The 25,229-nt window shown below is 35.7% G+C and overlaps 1 protein-coding gene across 3 annotated transcripts in view; it reads right to left on the bottom strand.

Annotated features, from left to right (window-relative positions):
• The window catches only part of EML5 (EMAP like 5), a 165,277-nt gene that overhangs the window by 36,787 nt on the left and 103,261 nt on the right, over positions 1-25,229 (bottom strand). Inside the window, exons 21-30 of one of the 3 annotated variants that reach the window (XM_065872785.1) lie at positions 24,389-24,530; positions 13,006-13,158; positions 12,178-12,309; positions 11,054-11,142; positions 10,082-10,258; positions 7,528-7,729; positions 6,692-6,818; positions 3,906-3,920; positions 2,189-2,197; positions 295-373 (exon numbers count right to left, since the gene is read on the bottom strand). In XM_065872785.1, the coding sequence (XP_065728857.1) occupies positions 295-373; positions 2,189-2,197; positions 3,906-3,920; positions 6,692-6,818; positions 7,528-7,729; positions 10,082-10,258; positions 11,054-11,142; positions 12,178-12,309; positions 13,006-13,158; positions 24,389-24,530 (1,125 nt within the window). The remainder of the gene's footprint in view (positions 1-294; positions 374-2,188; positions 2,198-3,905; positions 3,921-6,691; positions 6,819-7,527; positions 7,730-10,081; positions 10,259-11,053; positions 11,143-12,177; positions 12,310-13,005; positions 13,159-24,388; positions 24,531-25,229) is intronic. The other 2 variants (XM_065872786.1, XM_065872787.1) reach the window with 2 other exon arrangements.

The following is a 25,229-nucleotide window of genomic DNA, read 5'->3' as shown; positions in this document are numbered from 1 at the left end:
TTTCATACATTTACATTTAGAAGTTCTCTGAGATACAGTTCAATTTAGGGTGTTATTCATAGAAAACTAAAAGAAAGACTAATAAAAAAAAGGAACAGAGAATATCAATCCAAGACTCAGATTTGACAGTTAAGCAATCAATGTTTACAACCAAACAAAAAGGAATATTCATCAGTACATTTATTTTCATAAAGAATAATGAAAAGATGCAGATGTTTTCCAAAAAGGAAACAAACTAAACCCTGTATACATTTTAAGGTACCAATTAACACCGGGGAGTGGGATTTTCCTCACCTCTATGGGTCTCTTTTTCTTGCCGACATTGTTGGTCTGGAGTTTCACTGGCTGTGGCGGGGCCCTGCTCACAGGAGGCCTGAAACAGGTAAGTGGGAAAGAGGAAAGGAACCCATCACTGGGTGCCTTCACTGGGCTTCTCTCACCTGCCCTCCAGAGATAGATGTCTCTGACACACCTTCACGAAAATGAACCCAATCTGTGTTTCTCACTAGACTCCACCCTCCTTATCTTGACATCTTCTAAAGCAGAAAGGTGGAAAGAAAATATTAGAACTTCTATTCATTTTTCTTTTAACTTCTTTGGTGTATGTTTCATAAATGTAACTAATATAATAGCACAAGAACATATAGATGATAAAAATATACAAATGTTAGTTTTACACACTCAAAAACTTCTACATGGTGTACATTATCAACAAAGCCTAGATTACTGCTCTAAAGTAGCTACCTCAGTATCTTTCACATGGCAGGTACTCAATATATTCTTCTTGAATTTTGAAAATATTTGTATAAACTTTCCATACTGTTGGCAACATAAGTCATGTGTGAGTTCAAATCTGTACTCTTTACCTGCTCCTCTGTGCCCTTTATCTTCTCTTCTTCTGAAGTCCCTAGTATGGTTATGGCATCACCTTCAGTTAGTCAAGCAAGACATTTTACAGTTACAAAGCACTGTAAACCATACAACACTCTGTAAAAGGTTATTACTATTGTCTCCAACTCCTTCTCTTCCCTATTCTCACTATTAACTACATATTTTTCAACTTTACCTACATAGTAGCTCTCAAATCTATCCCTCTCCTTCTCTGTTTCCATCACTAGTTCAGGATCTATTTATAATGAATGTGTCATTAGGTGTATAGAGTTCCCATTTTCTATTATTTAAATGTGGAGACTCTTCCCTAAAAAAAAAACCCCTTTGTTTAATTTTTTAAAAATCCACACACATCATTTAGTTTAGTTTTAACTCAGAGAGCCGTTATTCAAATGTTTAGTAACCTAAATACTGAATCTAAATCAATCATATATCAACTTCCTCTTTCAAATTTTAATATTAATTTTGTAACAACTAAATCAGAAAATGATGTAAATTAATTTTCCAGTGGAAAACATTCCAACGTTTCTGAATAAATCCATAAAATTAAAGGCATAACAATATATTTGCATTTTCAAAATGATTTTCAAATTATACATCTATAAAAAGTAAATGAAGTGTTATATCTTGAACATGTAATATAAGAGAAATGTGTATTTTCATATATAATGTGAAGCAGTATGTAGAAGTATAGAAGCATGACTGGTGACATAAAAGTTAAATGCACTTGCAACACTCTATAAAGAACTTTTCAAATTATCACAAAATTTTTTGGTTTCAAACCTTTTTCATATACTTTTTTGAATATCTGTAAGTAACAAATATAACTCACTTTATAATATTTAACATTTAAAAATATTTCTGCTAAAATCATTTTGAAGAATGACAGAAGCTTTGGCTTTTCTTCCAAGTCAATTTTGTTGAACTTTATTCAACATTATTGTCTGAGAACTTTAATAAATGTATAATTTTTATCTATAAATCCTGTAAAATGGTTAAGCATATTTTAATTTTTATAAAGATAATTTATATAAGATATATTATTGCTTGAAATTCCACAACTTGGAAAATTATACAAGTTGAATGAATAAAGTTTTAGTAAAGCAGTTACTTATATAGTACAAATCCAATAATTAAGATGTAGTCATTTCACGCATACTGATTTCAAAGGAGAAAAACATGGAAAACTGTGAATAGAGGTAAAGAACACCAAGTAACAGCTTATTAATGGTAAATATGAAAGATAACCAAGATACAAAATTGGGTCGCATAGAGCATAGCAAAGAGAGAGGATTACCTGGAACCTCTTTCCAGCAGCAGATAAAAAAGGGAAAAGATTACAACACAGATTTGCATTTAAAATAGTAGTACAATATTTCCTGTAATAAAATATGTTTACAAGTTTAATGCAGATAAACAATATTGTATATAGTAAAGGGCTATTGTTTTTATTTATTGCTATATATAAGAAAAGGCCTAGGCTTAGGGCTACTCCATTCATGGCAGGGAAATCAGAAGAAAGAAGATGAAAAAGAAAAGAATTTAACATGTTCTATGTTGTAAACATTAAAGCTTGCCATTCTTATTTTTCCACAGTGCAATCTGAATTTCAAACAAAATATTTAAGCTTACTTAATGTTTATTAACTTAAACGGCTGGTAGCACTGGCCCTGCTATTAAGGACTGCCTAAGGAACCTAACTAAGCTCCCCCTCCCCTGACCCAAAAGGGATTCCCAGTCAACCAGTCTCACCAAGTAGGCAGAGTGAGTCTCGGGACCATGCTGGATTTGGGACTTTTCTAGCAAAGGAAGTAACTTAAAAGAAAAAAAATTCCCCTTAACAACATAATGACTGAACAGAACTGGAAGGGATCACAGAAGTTAATCTTATCCATCCTCCCAGTGAAACCAGGAATCGTCTTTACATGTCTAGAACATCCCTTCATAGCCCTGATGACAAGTGGTCATTTACTAAACTCTGCATGAACACTGCTCGTCACAAGGAGGTCACTCCTACAGAAGTCATTCATACCTAAGACAGCAATTATATCTCCACTTTGTTTTCTCTTTTTGAAACTAGTGATTCCCAAAGCGATGAATTATTCTTTGTGTAAAGTGGCCTCCCAACATTCCTTTACCCTCTGTTTCCTTCTAGATCACTGTAAACTGCCAATGTCCCTTTAAAATGCAGAGATCAGTCCTGAATAAGCTACTCCAGATCTGACGTTAGGTCTGAATGTTTTATTTCTTTTAAAATAGTATAAGATTATGAGGGCTTTTTTAGAAGTCACATCACAGTCTGGACTCATATCTTTGCACACATCACCTCCTGCTTAAAACAGATAATGAATTCCTGATATCTGCCAAATTAATTAAGGAGTGCCTAATATTTGATGTGTTGTACAATCTGATCTCAAATCGACTTTTTCATCCTATCTGCCAGCATTTTCCTACTGGTACCTTTTTTACTTCTAAAACAGACTAGGCTTTTCCATATTGTCCTGTTTCAGAAACTGTCTGAAGACATTTTTATCTCACTAAAGGTAGCTACAAAAGCACCCTAAAGAGTCCCTTCTTGCACATATCATTTTATTAAACATACAAATATCATTACTGCCCCTATGTGAATGTTTTGAAATTAATGAATACATTAAACAAGCATTAAATGAAGCTAACAGGTTTGTTATCAACTGAAAAAATTTTCACTGATAAATATGTGTGACTGTTTTTATAAGTCTTTGAAATTTAAGGAAAAACTAAACTATTAGAGTATAGGAGTTTGTGAAAAGTCATTTGTAAAAACACTGATTATAATGAAGACCCTCATAACAACACCCACATATTGTATCTATAAATGCAACTCTTCTGTAGGATTTGTCCTGTTTCACTTTCTGGTTCTTTCTCAACAAATGTAGTTCAATGTTTCATAGGGGAAAAAAAAACAAAACCTTAAAATACCACAAAATAGAAGAATAAATTTTTGAGTAAAGTATTTTCTTTAATAAAATACTTACCTTACTACTCCCTGCCTTCAAAAGGAGCAAGAGGAAAAAAGTAAGGAGATATACATGAAAACTGATGATGAATAAAATGTAGCAGTTTACTAAACAGATTAAAGATAATATGTCAACAGAATTCTAATGAAATACAAAAAGGCCTAAATTTTATGTCACATTGTTTTGAATATTTTTATTCAAAAATACTGGAAATTTGATTGACAAGTAACTACTTAAAATACCTAAGATTAGCTATAAACATATATATAGAAAAAGAAAAACATAAAATTATTAATGTCATTTAGGAAAAAGACTCCATGAAAGTGTCAACTAAATAAAGTTGTCAAACTGTCATCAGAAATATTTTCCTTTTAAGTGGATATTTGACAAGCATTTGTTTTGTTTAAAAAGTGCTTTGTTTTGTATATGACAATATACTTTATTTAAAACATGAAAACAATTATGTATACAGACCATTTTATCTCCTCACAAAAATTCAAAGCTGATGAAAAGAAATATCTCTTCATTTTTATCTCCTTTGATTCCTGCATTTTATGAAAATGAAGGCTCCTAACTATGAATCACAATAATGACTTCTTCTGCGTTGGCATTTTCAGAAGAATTTAGCAGAGGTGAATTGTAAAATAATTTGAGGACAAAATGCAAAATAAATAAAAAATAATTTTGAGAAAGTTAGCTATAAAAAATGCAAGCTACCAGCAAAGATTACAATTATGACAGTGTCAACCATTCTTTGTGAGCAGTAAAATGTTTCCATCTATCAGAACTCAGGTCTCTTCAGCAATGAAGGAGGAAATTTAAGTGTTTTACCATGAGCGATGGCCTACAGATTAAAATTAGGTCACATTTTCTGACATACCAAATTTATCTGATAAGTGATAATATTTTCTTCAAAAAATCAATATGATAAATGAAAAAGATTAATGGGAATGTCTAGAGTTCCTTCTTCCCTATATTACATCTTTCTTTACCTGTGAGGTATAATTTCTTTTAGGTAATATTAAGTACTATACTGCAAATATTCTAATTATGAACATCTATATTTGCATACTGATATGTACTCTTCTGATTAATAAATATACAGGTAGTGTTCATTACTTTGTGGATATTTAATTTCAGTACCAAAAAGAAAAACTGTTAGAGAGTTCCCTGGTGGTCCAGTGGTTAGGACTTGCCACTTTCACTGCCGTGGCCCTGGGTTCAATCCCAAGCCATGCGGCGCGGCCTGAAATGAAATGAAATTCAATTCAATAAAAAGGAATTGTGTCAGTATTAACCAGGTATCTCCTTAGGTTACCTTGTATTTTATTCCAAGGAAGGGGTGGGTGAAGACTTACTACTTAAATTCTTATATACATTATTTCATTTCATGAAGTACTCCATAAATTGGGGATTATAATGCTTATTCTTCCTTTGTGGAAACTGAGGCTCAGAGAGAATGGTTTCTCAAGGTCACACAACTGGCAAATGATAAAAATGAATATTTTAACCCATTTATCTGATTCCAAAAACCATGTCGTTTGCACCGTATGACGTAGCCTTCTACCAAGTCATTTCAACCTTGCTCAGCTTTTAAAAAACATACCTCTAGTTTATTACCTTGCCTCTTTATAAGTGATGAATAAACGGATAATCACTGTCTACCCTCTTTCTGTAAGGTGACCCCCCATTGCTATTATCTGAGGTATACCACCATCAGCAAACGGGACACCTGGAAGAGGAGCTGTGGAGGCATCATGACCTCAACATTCTACCTAGAATTTCAGTTCAACAGCATCTCTAGTTCTCCCCTCTTCTCCATCAATAACATGTATCTCACCCTTCCAACTTCATTCTTTTCCCTGGATACTAAATCCATAGGTGCAAACTCAAATTCCTCTGCCAATGCTTTCTTTTAATATCATTTCTATCTAGCTGGGCTCCAATGGTCTTTAGCACTATCCTCACTAACTATACATTCACTTGAATTTTCCACAAATTCTGTTCACTGTGAATGAATTCCCTTTCATTTTTAGCTTTTCCCTCAAATACTAACTTTTTATAATAACGTTTTCCTCATCACAGCTTTCTACAGAAGAGGTCACTGCTGTTCCTACCTCCCACTGCTTCTTTGTTCTTCAATGTAGTTTCTGAATAATTTTTCCTTTATCATTTCTTAAAACCTCTTCATTTCTGAAATCCATGCCATTCACTGATCCATATGCCTCTTTATTGATTTCTATCTTCTCTAATGATTTTAAAAGCATCAGGCTCACAGTTTCTCTCTTTCCTCATAAAACTGCAGTGCACATAGCCTTACTTTTGATTTGCTGATTCTAGACAAAGACCAATAATTCCCATTAGAGACAAGCTATACTTCAACTTGCCTTTTTGGAAAAATTTTAAAATAATGACTTTCTATCCTTGATCAAAAAGGCACACGGATAAAAAGGCCTTTTAAAAATTTAATCATCTCTCTGCTCATGTGCTTCCTAAAACATAATAGGTATTGGATTCAATTTGTATTACTTCTTGAAACCCTATCACATATATTTATAAAAGTTAGCAAATAAGATTCCTTTAATCATATAGACTTTATATGTAGCATCATTCCCTAAGCTACTTGCAAAAGACAGTGTCATTACCAAAAAGTATTTAAGGACAAACATGCTTTCTAAGAGGTGCTGGGAACTGTAAAATGCAAGAGTACCACTGTTACTGAGTTTTTGCAAAAATTCATTCAGTTAAACAATCAATTCAAGTTTTAATACCAGTATCTTTCTAGTTTTAAACTTGATTGTTACCTCTCATCAACTGAGGGTTCTTTTTGTTGCAAATGAGGCTTGATTCCAAACACTGGGCGAATATTTGTTGATAAGGCTCTGATGGTGTAACTGATTTCATTCTCCCTTGTGACATCACTGTCATAGCCTAACATCAAAATATAAGAATTATTCTCTATGTTATAACTGAGGAGCTCACTTATGATCTTAAAAATTGGATACAAGGATGTTCAACAATATGAAATAAGTTTAATACACTGTGTTATAATCAAATTATGCAATAATATACAGCCAGTAAAAATGATGTAGAAGAATATTTAATGATAAAGTTCTCAAAGTATTGCTAAGTGATAACAGCAAGCTACAAAAAATAAACTCAATATGATATCATTTTTGTTAAAAAAATATAATGTATATAAATACACATACCCCTACGGGTACACCCCAAATGTTAAACAGAGATTACCTCCAAGTGGTCAAATTATGGATGCTGTGTTTATTTTTTATTGCAAAACACACTTTCTAATTTTTCTGTAATGAGCTGGTATTACTGGTATATTAGGAAAAAACCAAAATTATTTTAAAGTATGAGGCTCAATGCTATAAATTTATTTTAACAGTACTAATTTAAAGTATGATTATCATTCATTGGTAAATGAAGAATATCTAAGTTATTAGTATATGACAGCCTGTTGTTTTTGATTCACAAAACAAATTCTGTTGTTAAATAGACCGAAAGGACTAAAACCACAATTATTCAAGCATTATTATTACTTATTTAACTTCCACAGTTTAAATCAGTTGTGCTAAATTTTTTCTATGTTTTTGTTAAACTAAAATATTTTAAAACGACATACCCCCATCTTCTTCAGAATCTATATCAGATTCTTCACTATCACAAGGCCTTTTTTCTCGATATCCCTCCATTTCATTTGTCCAAACCATTAAAGACATATCTGTACCTCCTAAGGTAACCAACATGCTGTCATCAAAAGTCCAGCGCACATTTGTGACATGTGTACTATGGGCCACATACCTCTTAAACTTTCCAAATTTTCCCTAAAGGTAAAAAAAAAAATTCAAAAAATCTTTCTGAGAAATTTTATTACTTGAAAACATTGTTATAATTTTGAATTTATTTCTTAATCTGTGATTGAAAATTAATCATTACAAGGCACCTTGTAAAAAAAAACAAGAAAATACTGAAACTCACTAAAATAAAAAATAACAATTCCCAAACCTGACGAGGACAGGATAAAACTAGTCGTTTTGCACATTGCTAGTACTATGGGCATAACTTTTTTGGAAATCAACTTGGCATTCTACATTGAAAAGGATGAAAATGCTGACCTTTGTCTCACCAATCCCTCTTTAAGAGATCTATGCTAAGACATTTTCTGTGCAAAAAATAGTTGCCACAGTATTTACTTATAGCAGTGAAACATTTTAAATGCCTTAAATATTCAATAGAGCAATAGTTAATTACGGTGGATATCTTTGGAATAGTACATATCTGTTAGAACAATGGCTAAGCAGACATATTGTTGGAAATAGACACAATAACTGGGAAAATCAGTATATAAATGCCTATGTACATAGAGCACGGCCATATTAACAAAAAGTAATTAGCAAACATTTCGGTATATACCCAAGTAAATATCTTTCATCGTAGTTCATTAGTGTTTTTGTTTATAAGCAGATGTTTCACATAGGAATGTATTTTTCTTGTAAATATGAAGAAAAATCCAAGTTGTAGATACTGGCAACTTTTAAATCTAAGCACTAGCATTACCAAATTTCATAAGTAAATTTCAGATCAACATATCATAAGCAGGTTTTAGATGGACATCTTTTCAAGGGTGTTAAAATAAGAAATGTCTTAAATATACAAAACACAGTAATAGCTAAATCAGTGAATTGTTTGGAAATGAAGACTCTTAATAAAAATTAGCTGAAATAGAAGGTGAATCTGTCATCAAAACACTGTAAGAAGGTAGCTTCCCTAACATTTTGTGGTTCTTGCTACAGTAAGATGAAGAAGGAATCTGCAGACCAATATCCTAGAACGTATTTCTAAGGTTCCTATACCATCTAGAATATTGAGAATGACGTTTTTGACTAATAAATGTTCTACTGGAACACATTCTTATACAGAAGGTACTACTACTTAAGTGTATCTAAAACAAGGATTTGTGAAATGTTTTCTTGGGTGCCTGAGTTCTCTACAGGAATTTTTAAACTTGTGTTTTCATTTCGATGCTGATCTAAAAATATTCATATGAGCAGTTAATTGAGACCACCATGCACTGAATATCATGATTTCAGTGCCATATTTCAAATTTATATTTATGTTCATGTTGGTACTAGATTACAACATATATTTGAATTTGTGACAATTAAGAAATAAATGCATCTATACTTGATATATGAATTTTATTTTTGTGCTAAGTGAAAGCCTAATGTTTCCCAGTGGTTTGAATAAAGGAAAGCAATAAAGGAATTTAGCCATCACACAGCACACAGTAGCATGGGCATGCACATTCCAAAGAATCTCTACAGTTTGGTTTTAGGAAAATAACATCACTCATTCACATTAAACCAAAGTTATTTTGACTTTATAGGTAGTGTCATTTATAGTATTTTGTATTTAATTGGTTAGAACATTTTAAATGTTAAAGTTGTAAATATCACAAGTTGGGACTTCCCTGGTGGCGCAGTGGTTGAGAGTCTGCCTGCCAATGCAGGGGACACGTGTTCGAGCCCTGGTCTGGGAAGATCCCACATGCCGCGGAGCAACTAAGCCCGTGCGCCACAGCTACTGAGCCTGCGCGACTGGAGCCTGTGCTCTGCAACAAGAGAAGGCCGCGACAGTGAGAGGCCCGCGCACCGCGATGAAGAGTGGCCCCCGCTCTCCGCAACTAGAGAAAGCCCTCGCACAGAAACGAAGACCCAACACAGCCAAAAATAAATAAATAAATAAATAGATAAATTTATAAAAAAATAAATAAATAAATAAATATCACAAGTTTATATTTCCTGTTAATGGTATATATTTAATCAAAAGAATACTAAAATTCTTTAATATTAGGGCTAAAAGAATGTTTCTTCTAAAAGGGCTATGGATACTCCTCAATACTGAGAAACTGTACAATATAACTTAAGGCATAGGATCATAAATTATAATACTACTTCATAAATTATAATACTACTATTATCTATAGATAATAGTTTTTATCTATAGATAAAAGCTATAAATATGATGTCAAGAATAGGAAACGTAATTCTGAACCTTTCATATTACATTACATATTCCATGTGTAATATTCATATTACAAAAAGAAATGCTATGAAAGGGCATTACTTTAACCATTTTTATGATTATGATCATTAGAATTAAAGAAAAACACATACTTTAGCAGGATATCTAAATAACTTCACAAATCCCAAATCATCCCCAGTAGCTAGGACTGTTTTGTCACTGGTGAGGCAAGAGGCAGTTACATCTGTGACTTCTCCAATTACTGGCCAAATTCCCTCACAACATAAACCAAGCACACTTGTCCATGATGCCCAACCAATTTTTTCTACCTAAAAAAGAAAAAAAAATGCTCTAAGGTTATAACATTTAACCCTAAAAAATTAACAACAAAAAAATCTGAATATTTTTCTTTGTAATTAATATATGTCACAAATAAAATTAAAATTTTAATAAAAACAGTTAAACAAATTAGTAGCTGTCTTGGTTTTGTAGCTTCCCAAGTCCACCAGTTCCTACAGAAACATTTTAACATAACATTATTCAAGATGTATTTATTATATATCCACTGTGTATTCTAGATGCGGAACGTACAGTGATAATATATAAGACTTTTTCTGCTTTTAGAATAATCAAGAAATTTATTCTTACACTTCATGTCTAAACTTCTACTAACAGTTTATAAGCATATTTTTCAATTAATCATTACTGGAAATCAAGAATTTTACTTACAGTCCCTCTCCTTATTAAGCTACTTTCACGTTGTATTTGTTTAGCTTCTCTTCCTTGGTCATGTCAAAAAATTTTGCTAATATGTCAGCCACAAAACCAAACACATTTTTTTCTTTTTTTTTCCCCTCAAACAGGAATTTGCCAATAAGCATCTTAGGCACATGGGTTCCAAAAGATTTGACAGACATGCAGTACTCCAATCTTAGATGGCATGTCTTTTACATGCTATTGCATGCTTCTTATCCTTTGAGGAAAGTAATTAGAGAAGAGCTAGACATACAAGCAAGCAATTTATTTCTTTTCTTAATATAGAATCTCTTCCTTTACCCAGATAGGCATCAGCTTTCTAACCACTTTCTGTCATATCAACATTACAAGCACTACTATCTTCCTACCTCTCCACTGGGGATGGTTTGTTTTTTCCCTCTGGGAGCTTCAAAGAATAACTGTTCTTTAGCACCAGTGTTGACCTGTAAAAGCTTCCCTTAAAAAAAAATTTAAAAATATACACATATATAAAATATAAATACATATACAGTTAGTATGATATTTAACTTTTATGGGAAAAATTAAGCTTAAACCCTCTGCAGTCAACCATATATATAATAACGTAATTAAACTCATAAATGGCTTAATTTGTGTGTGTGTATATGTGAACTATTTCTGTTGTTATACATCCCAATCAATATGGGTTATGTAATTGGAAGTGCTTTTGCATATTCCTACTTGTAAAAATCCTAGAAATAAAATTTGAAACCTTTTTTTAAAGAGTATTTTGTTAAACTACATTTGGAAAAACTTTAATTTACAACACGAGATTTATATAGGTGACTATCTGAAACAAAAATTCCTAAAATGGAGCATTTAAAATATTTAGCATTTATCTAAATTATTAAACATTGCCATATGCCACGCATTCTGCTAAAAAGAGATACTCATTAAATTCTGTATGTTATACAACTATGACAATTTTAGGGAATGTATTTTATTGAATGCTGGGAAAATTACATTAAAACTGGGAGTTCCCTGGTGGTCTAGTGGTTAGGATTCCAGGCTTTCACTGCTGTGGCCTGGGTTCAATCCCTGGTTGGGGAATTGAGATCCCACAAGCCGTGGGGCAAGGCCAAAAAAAAAGCGGGGGCAAATACTGTTATTAAAAAAAAAAAATCCTCATTAACATAACTATTTTCCAAAATTTCAGTTACTATTTATATCAAGCTTATCTGACAAAACCAGGACAAATGACTAAAAAAAATTTGTATAATATTTAAATTACTTTACAAATTAAAGAATTTATCACTTACTGTACTATCATCTGAATTACATTAGAAGTATTGAAAAGTCCAAACTCACAGCATTCATCTTTAGGTGTGAAATAAAGTAGTGGAAATCATTTTGAGAATAACGTTTGTTTTTCACAATGCTTTTAAACTCATCTGTTGAATTACTTGTTTCTCCAAAATAGCTATACTAAGTCAAATGAAACTTTTATCAAATAGTAAGTTATTTAGAGTCTTACCTCTAACATCCCAATCAATATGGGTTATGTAACTGGTAGCGCCTTTGCATGTTCCTACTCGTTTACTACTCATTACGTTGTATATATCTATAAAGCTATCATGTGATGCTACAGCAAGATATTTCCCAGAACCTGTAATAGAAACATATTTGCTTGAAATTTTCTACCCTTAGAAATATTTTTTACACTCTACAACTAGAGTCAATTTTCTTAATTTTTTTTTGGAGGAACTCTTAGGTGTTTCCTAAGTTATAACAAGACATATGAGTCAAACGACAAGTGGTAACATTTTCATGTATATTATAATTAACACAATGAAATAAAATTTTAATGTAGTGAGGTAGTTCAGTGGAAAGAAAATATCAAAAATTATATACAAAGTAATTTTCATATTCTTTGCATGTAACCGCCAACTTACTTAAGCCAACATAAGTAAATTTTGCCTTAACATTAGTAATCCTGTATTATAGTAGGTTTTGCATTGGTAATGAATATATGGAAATTGAAGAAGCAAAATTCATGTAATTCCAAAAGCATTAAGAATATAATGAAAATAGTTATCCAATCTGTCTTATATTATAAATGAGGAAAATGAAGCTCAAAGAAATGCCTTGGCCCAAGTCACACAGAAAATTTAGGGAAAGAATTGGCACTAAGCCAGATATTTTGCCACTGATCTAATATAGGGCTTTTACCTCTCATTATACTGCCTCTTCTAGTAAAAAACTAGAATTCTGAGATAAAATAACAGTTAATAAAAATCAAACATTGATACATTCATTGCCATACTCAAGTTAATAATCAAGTATGATTTCAATGAAATCTTACCTGGTGAAAATCGAATATCTGAAATAATGTCTTTTCTGTGGTGAAAAGATACAAGATCCTCCAGAGTATCTGCATTTGCCATTAAGAAACTTCCATCATTGAGACCTACAGCTAAAGCTTTACCATCAGGAGAAAAACAGCAACATCTCCCACCTAAAAGAGAAAGAGAGCATGTATCAGGTAATTTTCTTTTATTAAAAAAAAAGTATATGCTTAAGGAAACTTTAATTTCAAAGAGGATTCCTATATTTATTATGGTTTCTAATCAATATTAGAAAGAAATAAAGATGCAGATAATAAAGCTTTCTATTGAGATCAATGGTATGGCATTCCAAGCATGAGTTAATACAAACCATTTCCTTTTCTGAATGTAACAAAAGTGAGTACTGATATTTACCTTAAAAGGAATTAAGCTGATGAAAAGAATGAGAGATGACTAACATAAAAAGTCAATGATATATGTGGAAATGTTGTTGTTTGGGGAGTTTGCTACCTTAGTAGTTTCTATCCAACAAAACAGAAATTTTTTTTTTTTTTTTTTTTTTTTTTAAATTTATTTATTCATTTATTTATTTTTGGCTGTGTTGGGTCTTCGTTTCTGTGCGAGGGCTTTCTCTAGTTGTGGCAAGCGGGGGCCACTCTTCATCGCGGTGCGCGGGCCTCTCACTGTCGCGGCCTCTCTTGCTGCGGAGCACAGGCTCCAGACGCGCAGAGCTCAGTATTTGTAGCTCACGGGCCCAGCTGCTCCGTGGCATGTGGGATCTTCCCAGACCAGGGCTTGAACCCGTGTCCCCTGCATTGGCAGGCAGACTCTCAACCACTGCGCCACCAGGGAAGCCCCAAAACAGAAATTTAAAATAAGGTCATCTTTATAAAAATGTTTTCAAATTTAAAAAAAATCTGACAACAGGCAATTATCAGTTTAAGCTCAGAAGATCTATACATGTTTCAAAAATATACGTGAAGAAATAGTGATGTTAATACTATTAATTTAAAAAAAATAAGGGTGAATGCTGTATTGGCAAACACAAAAAATGGGCTTAACTTGACGGCAAGGGATGTAGCAGGCATATTCAAAGCCCTAAGGCTTTTGAAGTCTGGCATAAAGTTTGGAGTGGGAGGGATAGGGTACACCTGTTATAGAATGAAAAGTTATAGAATGAACTGAGAATAAGCAGTCATGTAATTATCAAGCATACATTAGAAATCTAGGATGTGATTTCTGATACTTAAGAGTCAAGAGATGATGGTGACCTGAAGCAGGGTAGCAGCAGTGGAGGTAGTGAGAAATGGTAGGATTTGTATATATTTTGAAGAAAGAGATGGCAGGACCTTGACCAACTGGGAGTAAAGTAGGAAAAAGAGAAAAGTAGAGGCTATTTTTTCGTTTGATTGATGATGTCATTTGCTGAGATGGGAAAAACTAGGGGAGGTACAAGTGTCTGGTTTTGTACCTGTTATGAATGCCTGTGAGAAATTCAAATGAAGACATCAAGAAGCCAGTTTGATACATTAATACTTCTCTGGAGTTCAAGGGAAAAGATATATACAGGCTAGAGATATACATAAGGGAGGTAGTAGCACACAGATAGCAGTTATAGCCATGAAACTGGAGAAGGCCTGATATTAATTTATTGCCTCTCAGCTCCAAATCCACCCTCCTTGATCCTGCTACATGATTACTGGAGCAGGACCCTATGGACATTTTTCCATTGCCAGTTGACTTGGTTTTGGCCAGTAGAGGGTGCTGGAGGGTTCCTGCAAGGCCAAAGAAGAAGGAAGGAACTTTTATTCCTTCTGCTGTGCTGTAACCAGTGGATCAATTAACGGACAGGAACTGGGGGAATAGGGGGGTTTCTCTGCCATCATAGCAGATCTCCTAGATCAGCCCTCCGGCAAGTTTCTTTTCCACTGGCAGGTTGTATGTTCCTGAGGCACCTACGCCCTCTCCAAAGAGATCTGAATCTCAGCCTGGGGGAAGAGGGGAGGGTCCACCCTGTAAGTTCATTCCTTGATCACCATCCACTAGCCCTATGGGTGGTAGCTGCTTTCTGCATCTGCTACTTCTATACCCCTTAGAATCCTCTTTCACACCTTTTAGTAGTTAAATCACCGTTCATTAGCTAACACTCCATATTAAATTTTCCCTGTTCAAATTACTGGGGTGGTTTCTGTCTCTGATTGATACAGAACTGGTACTGAAGTGGTCACAGGAGACAGACCATTAAAGATGGGGTTTGCAGAACTGGTTTAGTCATGCCTTTCTTTGGGCTTGAGCATAGTGCTGAGCCCTTGCCAATGGGAAATGGATGCTAGCAATCCAAGGTATGCACTGGCATAACAATTAACGAAGCTATCTCCTGTGGTTGATTGTGAAGTATCCACTGAAGCTGAGTGCCCTGGGAGTCCAAGCGGCTGCTGCCCTTGACCATTACAACAATAATGGTGACCACAAGTTCTGTGTTTGTACAAAAGATTACACTGAATACACAGAGCATTTACAGAAAGAAGTAACAAGTGCAGGTTCTTTAAACTCTCAGCACGAGTCATGGTCTGAGTAGAGAACTTCCAAGACAAACCTAGAAGAATTTCTGACAGGGCTGATATTGCTGAATATTTACAATGTCAACTGAATTCACAAACTCACCAAGTTTTCTTGTGTGAAAGTTAGGCCGCTGATTGGGAAGAGAACCCTTAACTGTGGAGTGGGAGCATCTGGCTGGACTCAGACAAAACTGAGAATCTTGAACTTCTGAGTTATTTGGAGTTTCGCTGGCCAATGCAAATAGCTTCCTCTCCAGTGTCTGAGAAGACACACTTTCTGAAACAGACGCCTAGCAGAGGATGCTTAACCTTCTGAAGAACCATCACAATCATTCCTTTGCTGTCACTAGACTCCTAACTCGGATCAAATCTCAGCATGCCCTAAGGCAGAGGTTGGCAAACTTCTTAAAGGACCAGAGAGTATTTTCAGCTTTGCAGACTACACAACTCTGCTACTGTAGTGCAACAGCAGACCTAGACAACACATGAAAGAATGAGCATGGCTGTGTTCTGATAAAACCTGATTTATAAAATCAGGAGGTGGGCTGGAGTTGATGTATGGGCTGACCTCTGATATACAGGAAGAAATCCAAAACCCTAGGGAGGTAAGAATGTTGGAGGAGATTTTTCACATGCAAACTGCATACCCTCCCATCAATTACATCCCTTGAAAAAGTCTAGAAAATAGTCCCTTCATGAAAGCATCGAGAAATACATTAATTAAGGGCAGCATCTGCATCACTGAAAAGCTCTGTGACTGTCCTCCCATAAAGGTCAGGAATGGGAAATGTCACCATTAGTATGGGCTCCCTGAATCAAAAGATAATCCTGGAGAAGCAGAGGTCAAGCAGCAGCACTTAACCAACAAAAATAAGGTAGATTATTTTATCAAAAAGGGCAGCAGGGATGTACTAATAATCAGAATGTGCTGGCCTGTGGAGATTTCTGTTGGTGGCTAATTAATCATGGTGTCTCCAGGAACAAAATAAGTAACTTACTAGATTAGTGTTTGATCTATAAGTAGGAAAAACTCCAGACCTGGTGGCTATAACACCTGACTTAAATCACCACAATGGAGAGTCACAGTTTCTCAACCAGTTTTCAGACCTAAGCCAATTCATATACTCAGAGCCCCCTGATTGAAGGAGGGCCAAGTTCCAATGAGGAAGAACCCTGTAGCACTGTCACAAGTGTATAACATAAATCTTTCTCCAAGGATCTGTGGCCGCTTAGTAGAATGACTGTGAACTGAAGGAAAGGAAAGATCCAAACTTCCAGGAATTACTGGACATGGGCTCTGAACTGACACCAGTTCTTAAGAACACTAAAAGCTGCTGTTGTACAAGCAGTAAAAGTGGGGCCTTATGGTGATCATGTGATAGATGGAATCTAAGTCCAATTTTGAATCATAGTGGACCCAGGTAGTCTGTGGACCCCACCCAATTCCTGAATTTGAATAGATATACTTGGCAACTTGTAGAATGCTCTACGGCTGGCTCTGTGATCCATGGGGTAAGGGTCATTACAACAGGAAGAACTAAGTACAAACCCCTGGAAATTCCTCTCTACTAAGACAACCAGAAACAAAACCATAAGCCTGAGAATTGCAAAAATCACTGACATTACCAAGGACGTGAAATATGCAGGGGTAAGAATACCTATCACATCATCTTTGCTTGTTTGGTCTGTGCTGAAATAAGATGGATTTTAGCTAATAACTCTGGATAATAAATTTAATCAGGTTATGATTCCAATCGAAGCTACTCTTCCAGATCTTTACTAGAACAAATTAACACAGTCCCTAGCATTTCGCTGCAGCTATTGCCCTGGTTAATGCTTTTATCTCCATACCAATTTGTAAAGACCACCAGAAGCAGTTTGCTTTTACCTGGCTTGAATCTGTGGACACCTTCAAATCCTTGCCTCAGGGCTATTTCAACTCTCCTGTTCTTTGCCATAATACAGTCTACAGAGATCCTGATCATCTTGACATTCCATAAAACATCTCAATGGTCCACTACATTGATGACATCATGCTGAATGGATCTGGGGAGCAGGAAGCGACAAGCATAATACTTTAGATGCCTTAGTCAGACAGAAGTGAATCAAGAGAGTGGCAGATAATTCCCACAAAAATTCAGGAACCCTGCCACCTCAGTGAAGTTTCTGTGGATCCAATGATCTGGAATATGTCAAGACATTCCCTCCAACTGAAAGACAAGTTGCTACACCTTCCATCACCTACCACGAACAAAAGGAGCAGAATGCTTGGTAGGCCTTTTGGAAAGCAACACATACCACATTTGAGTGAGCTGCTCTCTCCATCTATCAAGCCATTTATAAGCTTCCAGTGGGGACCCGAACAAGAGAAGGCAAGCTGATCTTCCACTTTGGTCTTATGATCAAGCAGATTCAATGATACTCCAAGTGTCTATGGTAAATAGGGATGCTGTATGGAACCTCTGGAAAGCTACCAAAGAAGCATACTTCGGACTGGGAGAAATTCCATGCCCTCCTTTACAGATAACTATTTTCCTTTTGAGAAGTAGTTTCTGGGTTGCTACTAGGTCTTATTAGACAGTAAGTAAATGCCTAACTATGGGATATCAGGTGACTGTATGTCCTGAGCTTTCTTTCATGAACTGAAAGTTACATGACCAACCTAGCCACTGACTGGGTATACACAACAGCAATCTGTCATCAACTGGACACAATAGAAAAGACCAGGCTTAGAGAGATCTAGAAGTTACAAGTAATTTATATGAACAACAGGTGGCTCAGAATCTTTCAGCAATAAATCCTATAGCGCAAGGCCTCTTCTCTCTCTCAATCTACACCTATGGCCTCATAGGTGTTCATTATGATCAGCTGACTGAGGAAGAAAAAATCTGAGCCAGACTTACAGATGTTCCAACACAATATGTTGGTACCTGCCTTAAAGCATCATAGCCCCACTCAGGGGTGACCCTGAAGGACAGCCGTAAAGTAAAACTTCCCAGTGGGCAGCCTTCAAGCAGTACATCTGGTTTACCACTTTTGTAGTGAGAGACAACTAGATAGACAGATTTACACTGATTCATTAGCCACTGTTAACTATTTGAATGAACACTCAGGGATGGAAGAAACAGGATTGGAAGATCAGAGACAAGGAAATCTAGAAAATAGATTTGTGTGTAAAACTCTCAGAAAGGGCATAGGCTGTGAAGATTTTTGTGGCCTAGGGAAAGCCCAATAAGGGCATCCACTGCAGAGGAGGCTCTCGATAATCAGATGGTCAAAATAATATGCTCTATGGACATCAGGCAGCCTCTTTTCCTAGCCAGCTAGCACTTGCTTAGTGAGCCAAAGGTGGCAAGGACAGAGTCTATGCTTGGGTTAATAAAACATGGACTTTTCTTTATAGAGGCTGATCTTGCTGCCACTACTGCTGAGTGTCCAACCTGCTAACAGTAGAGACCAACTGAACCTCTGATATGGCACCATTCCCCAGGGAAACTAGCCAGACGCCTGGTGGCATGCTGATTACATTGGACCTCTTCCATTATGGAGAGGACAAAGAGTCATCCTCACTGGAATACACATGAACTCTGGATTCACCTTCCCTATTCACAGAGCTTCTGCTAGCACCACCACCTGTGGACACACAGGATACCTTATCCACCATCACTGAATTCCGTGTTTCTGATAAAGGAACTCATTTCAGAGCGAAGGATGTGCAGCATTCAGCTCATACCCATGGAATTAACTAATTTTATCACATACCCTCATCACCCACCGAGGGCTACTAACAGAATGATGGAATGGCTTACTGAAAACTAATTTATAGCACCTTTTGGGAAACAGTATCCTGAAACACCAGAGTTTTGTCTTATAGGATGTGGTATATGCTTCACAGCATAGACCATTATATGGTGCTGTCTACCTCACGGGCAGAATACATGGGTCTGGAAATCAAGAGGTGGAGGTGGGAATGGTTCTTCTCACTATCATATCTAATCATATCAAGTATTTCTGCTGTAAGCTTCTTTGCCATAGACATTTTGCCGCAAACATTTTTGGTACATAACTAATTGACTGTGAGGCAATTCTGCTGTAGAAGACAAAATAACTGGTTGACAGTTTGGTTTGACATATACAATACAAAAAAATATGTATGATGATGATTTCTTATTTTGAAACACACTACATTGGAGGAGAAAGAGGTTGAGGGCCTAGAAGGCACAGAGTTGAACCCACAATTCCTATGGAACTTTATAATGTCTATCAACAGGTGTGTGACAATCCATGCTCATGGATTACTAAAACATCTACACTACCCTAAGCAATCTAGAGATTCGATGTAATCCCTATCAAAATTCCACTGGCATTTTTCAGATACAGAACTAATAATCTTACAATTTGTATGGCACTACAAAATACCCCGAGTAGACAAAGCAATATTGAGAAAGAAGAACAAAATTGGAGGCGTCACACTCCCTGATTTCAAACTATATTACAAAGCCATAGTAATCAAAACAGCATGATACTGGCATAAAAACAGATGCACAGATCACTGGAACAGAATAGAGAGCCCAGAAATAAACCCATGTGCACATAGTCAATTAACTTACAAAAGAAGTCAAGAATGTACAATGCGGAAAGGAGAGCTTCTTCAATAAACTGTGCTGGGAAACTAGAACAGCCACATGCAAAAGAATGAAACTGGACCACTATCTTATACCACACACAAAAATTAACTCAATATGGACTGAAGACTTGAATATAAGATATGAAACCACAGAACCCCTAGAGGAAAACTTATGTGTTAAGCTCCTTGACATAGATCTTGGCAATGATTTTTTGACTGACAGCAAAAGCAAGAACAACAAAAACAAAAATAAACAAGTGGGACTACATCAAACTATAAAGCTTCTGCACAGGAAAGAAAACGATCAACAAAATGAAAAGGCAACCTACTGAACTGGAAAAATAATTGCAAATTATGTATCAGGTAAGGGACTAATATTCAAAATAAATAAAGAACTCATAAAACTCAACAGCAAAAAAACCACATTGATTTAAAAATGAGCAAAATATCCGAATTGACATTTTTTCAAAGAAGACATACAAATGGCCAAAAGGTACATGAACTGATACAGAGAACAGATTAGTGGTTGCGAGAGAGTAGTGGGGGGTGGGGGTGGAGGAAAAAATTCAGGTTTGATTATAGTTAAAAGCTAAAGCCACAAATATGAGTTTTTAACAGGAATTTTCCAATATGTCATTAAACAGAAAAGTGCAAAGGCTGGCAAATATTTGGAAAATACTGACTTTACACACATTAAGAATTCAGACATTAATTCATGTTGCATATTTATACTTTGGTTATTCTATAACTAGTTACCATAAAATTGGATTATTTGGCAAAATTTTCATAGGATAGTTTATATTAACTATAACTACTTAGGGCTTCCCTGGGGGTGCAATGGTTAAGAATCTGCCTGCCAATGCAGGGGACACGGGTTCAAGCCCTGGTCCGGGAAGATCCCACATGCCGCTGCCGCGGAGCAACTAAGCCCGTGCGCCACAGCTACTGAGCCTGCGCTCTAGAGCCTGCGTGCTGCAACTACTGAAGCCCGCACACCTTGAGCCCATGCTCTGCAACAAGAGAAGCTACCACAATGAGAAGCCTGAGCACCACAATGAAGAGTAGCCTCCACTCGCTGCAACTAGAGAAAGCCCGCGTGTACCAACAAAGATCCAACACAGCCAAAAATAAAAATAAAATTAAAAAATGACTTAGTTATAAAATGTTAAGCCTCAGGACCATAATCCTTGCATGTTCATTTTCTGAAGAAAACAGTATTTACTTACTGAATGTTTGAAAGAGATAACTGTGTTTTATAATATTTAAACCACTATGACTTCAGTATTTTGTTATAATTACGTCAACCAGCATGTCCCTTTAAGGTTATGAACCATACATGTCCCTTTAAGGTTATGAAAATCCACTTGTCTTCCTCTTGAATGAATGATGATGAAGGAAAAATGAAGTGAGTATAGAAGAATATTTAAAAACAAAAATACAGAATCATGACTTTTCTCTACAACCTAATATAAAGATCTACTCCTAGAAGGAGCCAGTAATACTGGTAGACACTTTTTCTGGTCTGATATGAGATATAAGTCCAAAGATTCAGGAAACACAACAAATCCTAAATAAATAAATAATAAACCACATACATGCACAATGTTATTAAACCTCAGAACTGCAGAACGATGTAAAAGAGAACAATGGAAACCACAGGAATAATAATTCTGAATCAAGAACTCTAGAAGCAGTTAAATTAGCATTCAAGAATGAGAGTAAAAAATGAAAACATGTTCAGACTAGTAGTATACCAAGGGCAGGGCAGTGGAAACAGTTCCCCCTGAGGGGCAATATATTGCCAATCAAAAATTTTAAAACAATAAAACTGAATAAAATTTTTTTTGCTTTTAAAGAATTGCAATGTCAGTGATAAAATATTTCTCCTGCCAAAATAGACCACTCCCACTGTCCTAGTCTTATATGCCACTGGTTCATCCAGAGGAAGATGAGAGAATTTCCAACAAGTCCTTAATATGGATATTCTAAAACTGTATTTTAGAAGAAAATGACAAAAGAAAAAGTTTGAGATACAAGAAGAAAAGGTGAACAAAGAAATGCATAAGCATAGATAAATCTAAGTAAACAGTGACTGCATGAAACAATAATAATGCCCAATTGAAGGGAGGTTAAAAAAAAACAGAGATCCTCAAAAAATTACACTCCTGGGTATTTATCCGAAGAAAACAAAAACACTAAGTCAAAAGGTATATCAACCCTCATGTTCACTGCAGCATTATTTACAATAGCCAAGATATGGAAACAACCCACGTGTCCACGAATGGATGAATGGATAAAGAAAGTGTGGTATAGATATGTCTGTATGTATATACATATATATGCATACATACACACTGTAAGATTACTCAGCCATAAAAAAGAATAAACTCTTGCCATTTGCAACAACATGGATGGGCACTGAGGGCATTATGCTAAGTGAAATAAATTAAACAGAGAAAGACAAATACTATATCCACTTATATATGGAATCTAAAAAAAAAAAGCTCAAAGATACAGAGAACAGACTGGTGGTTGCCAGTGGGGGGTGGGCAAAATGGGTGAAGGGGGTCAGGAGGTACAAACTTCCAGCTATAAAGTAAAGAAGTCATAGACATCTAAAGTACAGCATGGTGACTTCAGTTAGTAATACAGTATTGCATAGCTGGAAGCTGCTGAGAGAGTAGATCTTAAAAGTTCTTCTCGGGCTTCCCTGGTGATGCAGTGGTTGAGGGTCCGCCTGCCGATGCAGGGGACATGGGTTCGTGCCCCGGTCCGGGAGGATCCCACATGCCGCAGAGCGGCTGGGCCTGTGAGCCACGGCCGCTGGGCCTGTGCGTCCGGAGCCTGTGCTCCGCAGCGGGAGAGGTCACGGCAGTGAGAGGCCTGCGTACTGCAAAAAAAAAAAGTTCTTCTCACAATAAAAAAAAATTTGTAAGTATGTGTAGTCATGTTATTATGGTGATCATTTCACAGTATTTACAAATATTGGATCAATATGTTGTGCACTGAAACTAATGTAAAGTTCTATGTCAATTATATTTCAATTTAAAAAAGGAAAGAAAATCTGATAGGTAATAAAAACAAGTGTGTTCCAAATCTGACTGGTCAGGACTTCCAATGGACTTGGGAAGGAAAGAATCTTTTGACACAGTGGTTTTCTGTGCACAAAAAGGTGTGACTGTGGTTTTGAAATCTTACTATAACCCTTCACACCGAAAGTTCATGTACACAACCACTGGTAATTCTCCCTAGTTTTTCAGAAAAAAACAAAGGAATACAACACACACACACACACACACACACACACACACACACACACACACCCCAGAGAATGAAAATGCTGAACATCAATAACTCAAAAAAATAAAAGAAAAAAAAGGGAAGGACAGTGACTAGAGCTCTAGAGTTCCAGAGATTGTGATTAACTTCAGATTTTTAGTTAAGCATATATGTTAAATATTTAACAACAGCATTAGAAAAAGAGAATAGACTTCTATTGACTTAAAAGTCAATAGAAGGAAGCAAATATAAATCAACTGATTGAATTATAACATGTTACCTAACTTCAACTTGGTCTTTACATTGCTAGCAATTCTTACTTTCATCTGCTTAAGCTATCACATTTCTTTCAGTCACAATTCCCAACTTTTTCAGCCAGAGCTCCTCCTACAATATCCTCATGCTATAAAATAATATTCCCTACCACTTTACTAAGAAATTTGAAGCTATTGTATATCCTCATCTGGCCTAAGTTAATAGTAACAGTCTTGCTCCAACAATTGAAGCTCTTGTCGCTCTATATTGATAGGGTAGCCTCATTTACCTCCTACAAATGTGCTCAGTTCTGTTTCATCCTAAAATATCCTCCTCTCAACTCTGCTACCCCTTTTTAAGTTAAGGCCTTCCTGATTTCTGATTCTGAATTATATATAATCCATAGTCATTAAGGGTAGAAAACTTAGCTTCTGTTTTCATCCTATATTCTTTTTTCCAAAATGATATTAAAAACTGACTCAGGGTAGGCATGATCATAGTAGGTCCCATAAAGCAAAGACTGGGTATAATTAATTTTCTTCATATACGATCATGAGCAAGTAGACACAGAAAAAATATTTTAAGTCTTTTTTATATATTTACTATTGCTTTCCTACATTTGTGAGGGTTAAATAATTGTGACAATTTGATCTATGCTCAAGTCTGAGAGGCACTTACCTTTTTTAAGTTTCCGGACAGCCAACATACAATGACTAGGAGAGAGATCCCATATTCTTAAGGTCTTATCATCACTTACAGTAGCACAGATGGGCAGATAAGGATGTGTAGCCAAACCCCACACCTCTCCTTCCATGTGTCCCTGTAAATAAAACACAGTTAAGATCAATTTAACCTAAAGATACTTGTATTTAGAAGAAAACTGAAGACAACATTCAATAATATATAATAATGATAGGATAATGAATAATAGATAAATCTAATAAAACTTTTCTCTTTATCTTTGGAATACACCTTAAAATAACTTCGTAACAGTTTTATCTCCACAGTTACAATATAATCAAGTTGCTGCTGAAAATTAGCTTCAAAATCCTACAACATTTAATGTGGAGAAAATAGGAATTGGCTGCCCTGGAATGCTAATAATTGTCATAAATGAGGGACTTCCTGCATGACAGAGCAAGGGAGTACTGCAGACCTGTGCACCAGTGAAACTGGTAGAAATTATTTAAAAAAAAATTAAGTCTCTGGAAATGGTTTCGAGGAAATAGAACAAATGAAGAAACAGTTACTCAAGAAAATCTGCTAAAATTCAGTAAGAACAGTGAGTTTGCTGTACTTGAACCGAGACACCCCTTTTCTCCCTCTTCCCCACTCACTGACATGAAAACTCCATACCAGATTGATGTAACCAAGAACAAGGGCGGTCTCTCTCCCCAGCCACTAGGGGAGCTTTACTTCCCAGAAGGGGCAGAGGTCAGCATTTCTCATCCTGCCCCCAGCTACCTGCTATTGAGGCTAAATTCTTGGTGACTGCTGCTGAGAGATGGGAGCTCCCTCC

Source organism: Phocoena phocoena, chromosome 2 (assembly GCF_963924675.1).
Source record: "Phocoena phocoena chromosome 2, mPhoPho1.1, whole genome shotgun sequence".
Classification (NCBI taxonomy): Eukaryota; Metazoa; Chordata; class Mammalia; order Artiodactyla; family Phocoenidae; genus Phocoena; species Phocoena phocoena.
Note: the sequence above shows the minus strand (reverse complement) of the source record. Positions and strands in the feature narration are given on the sequence as shown.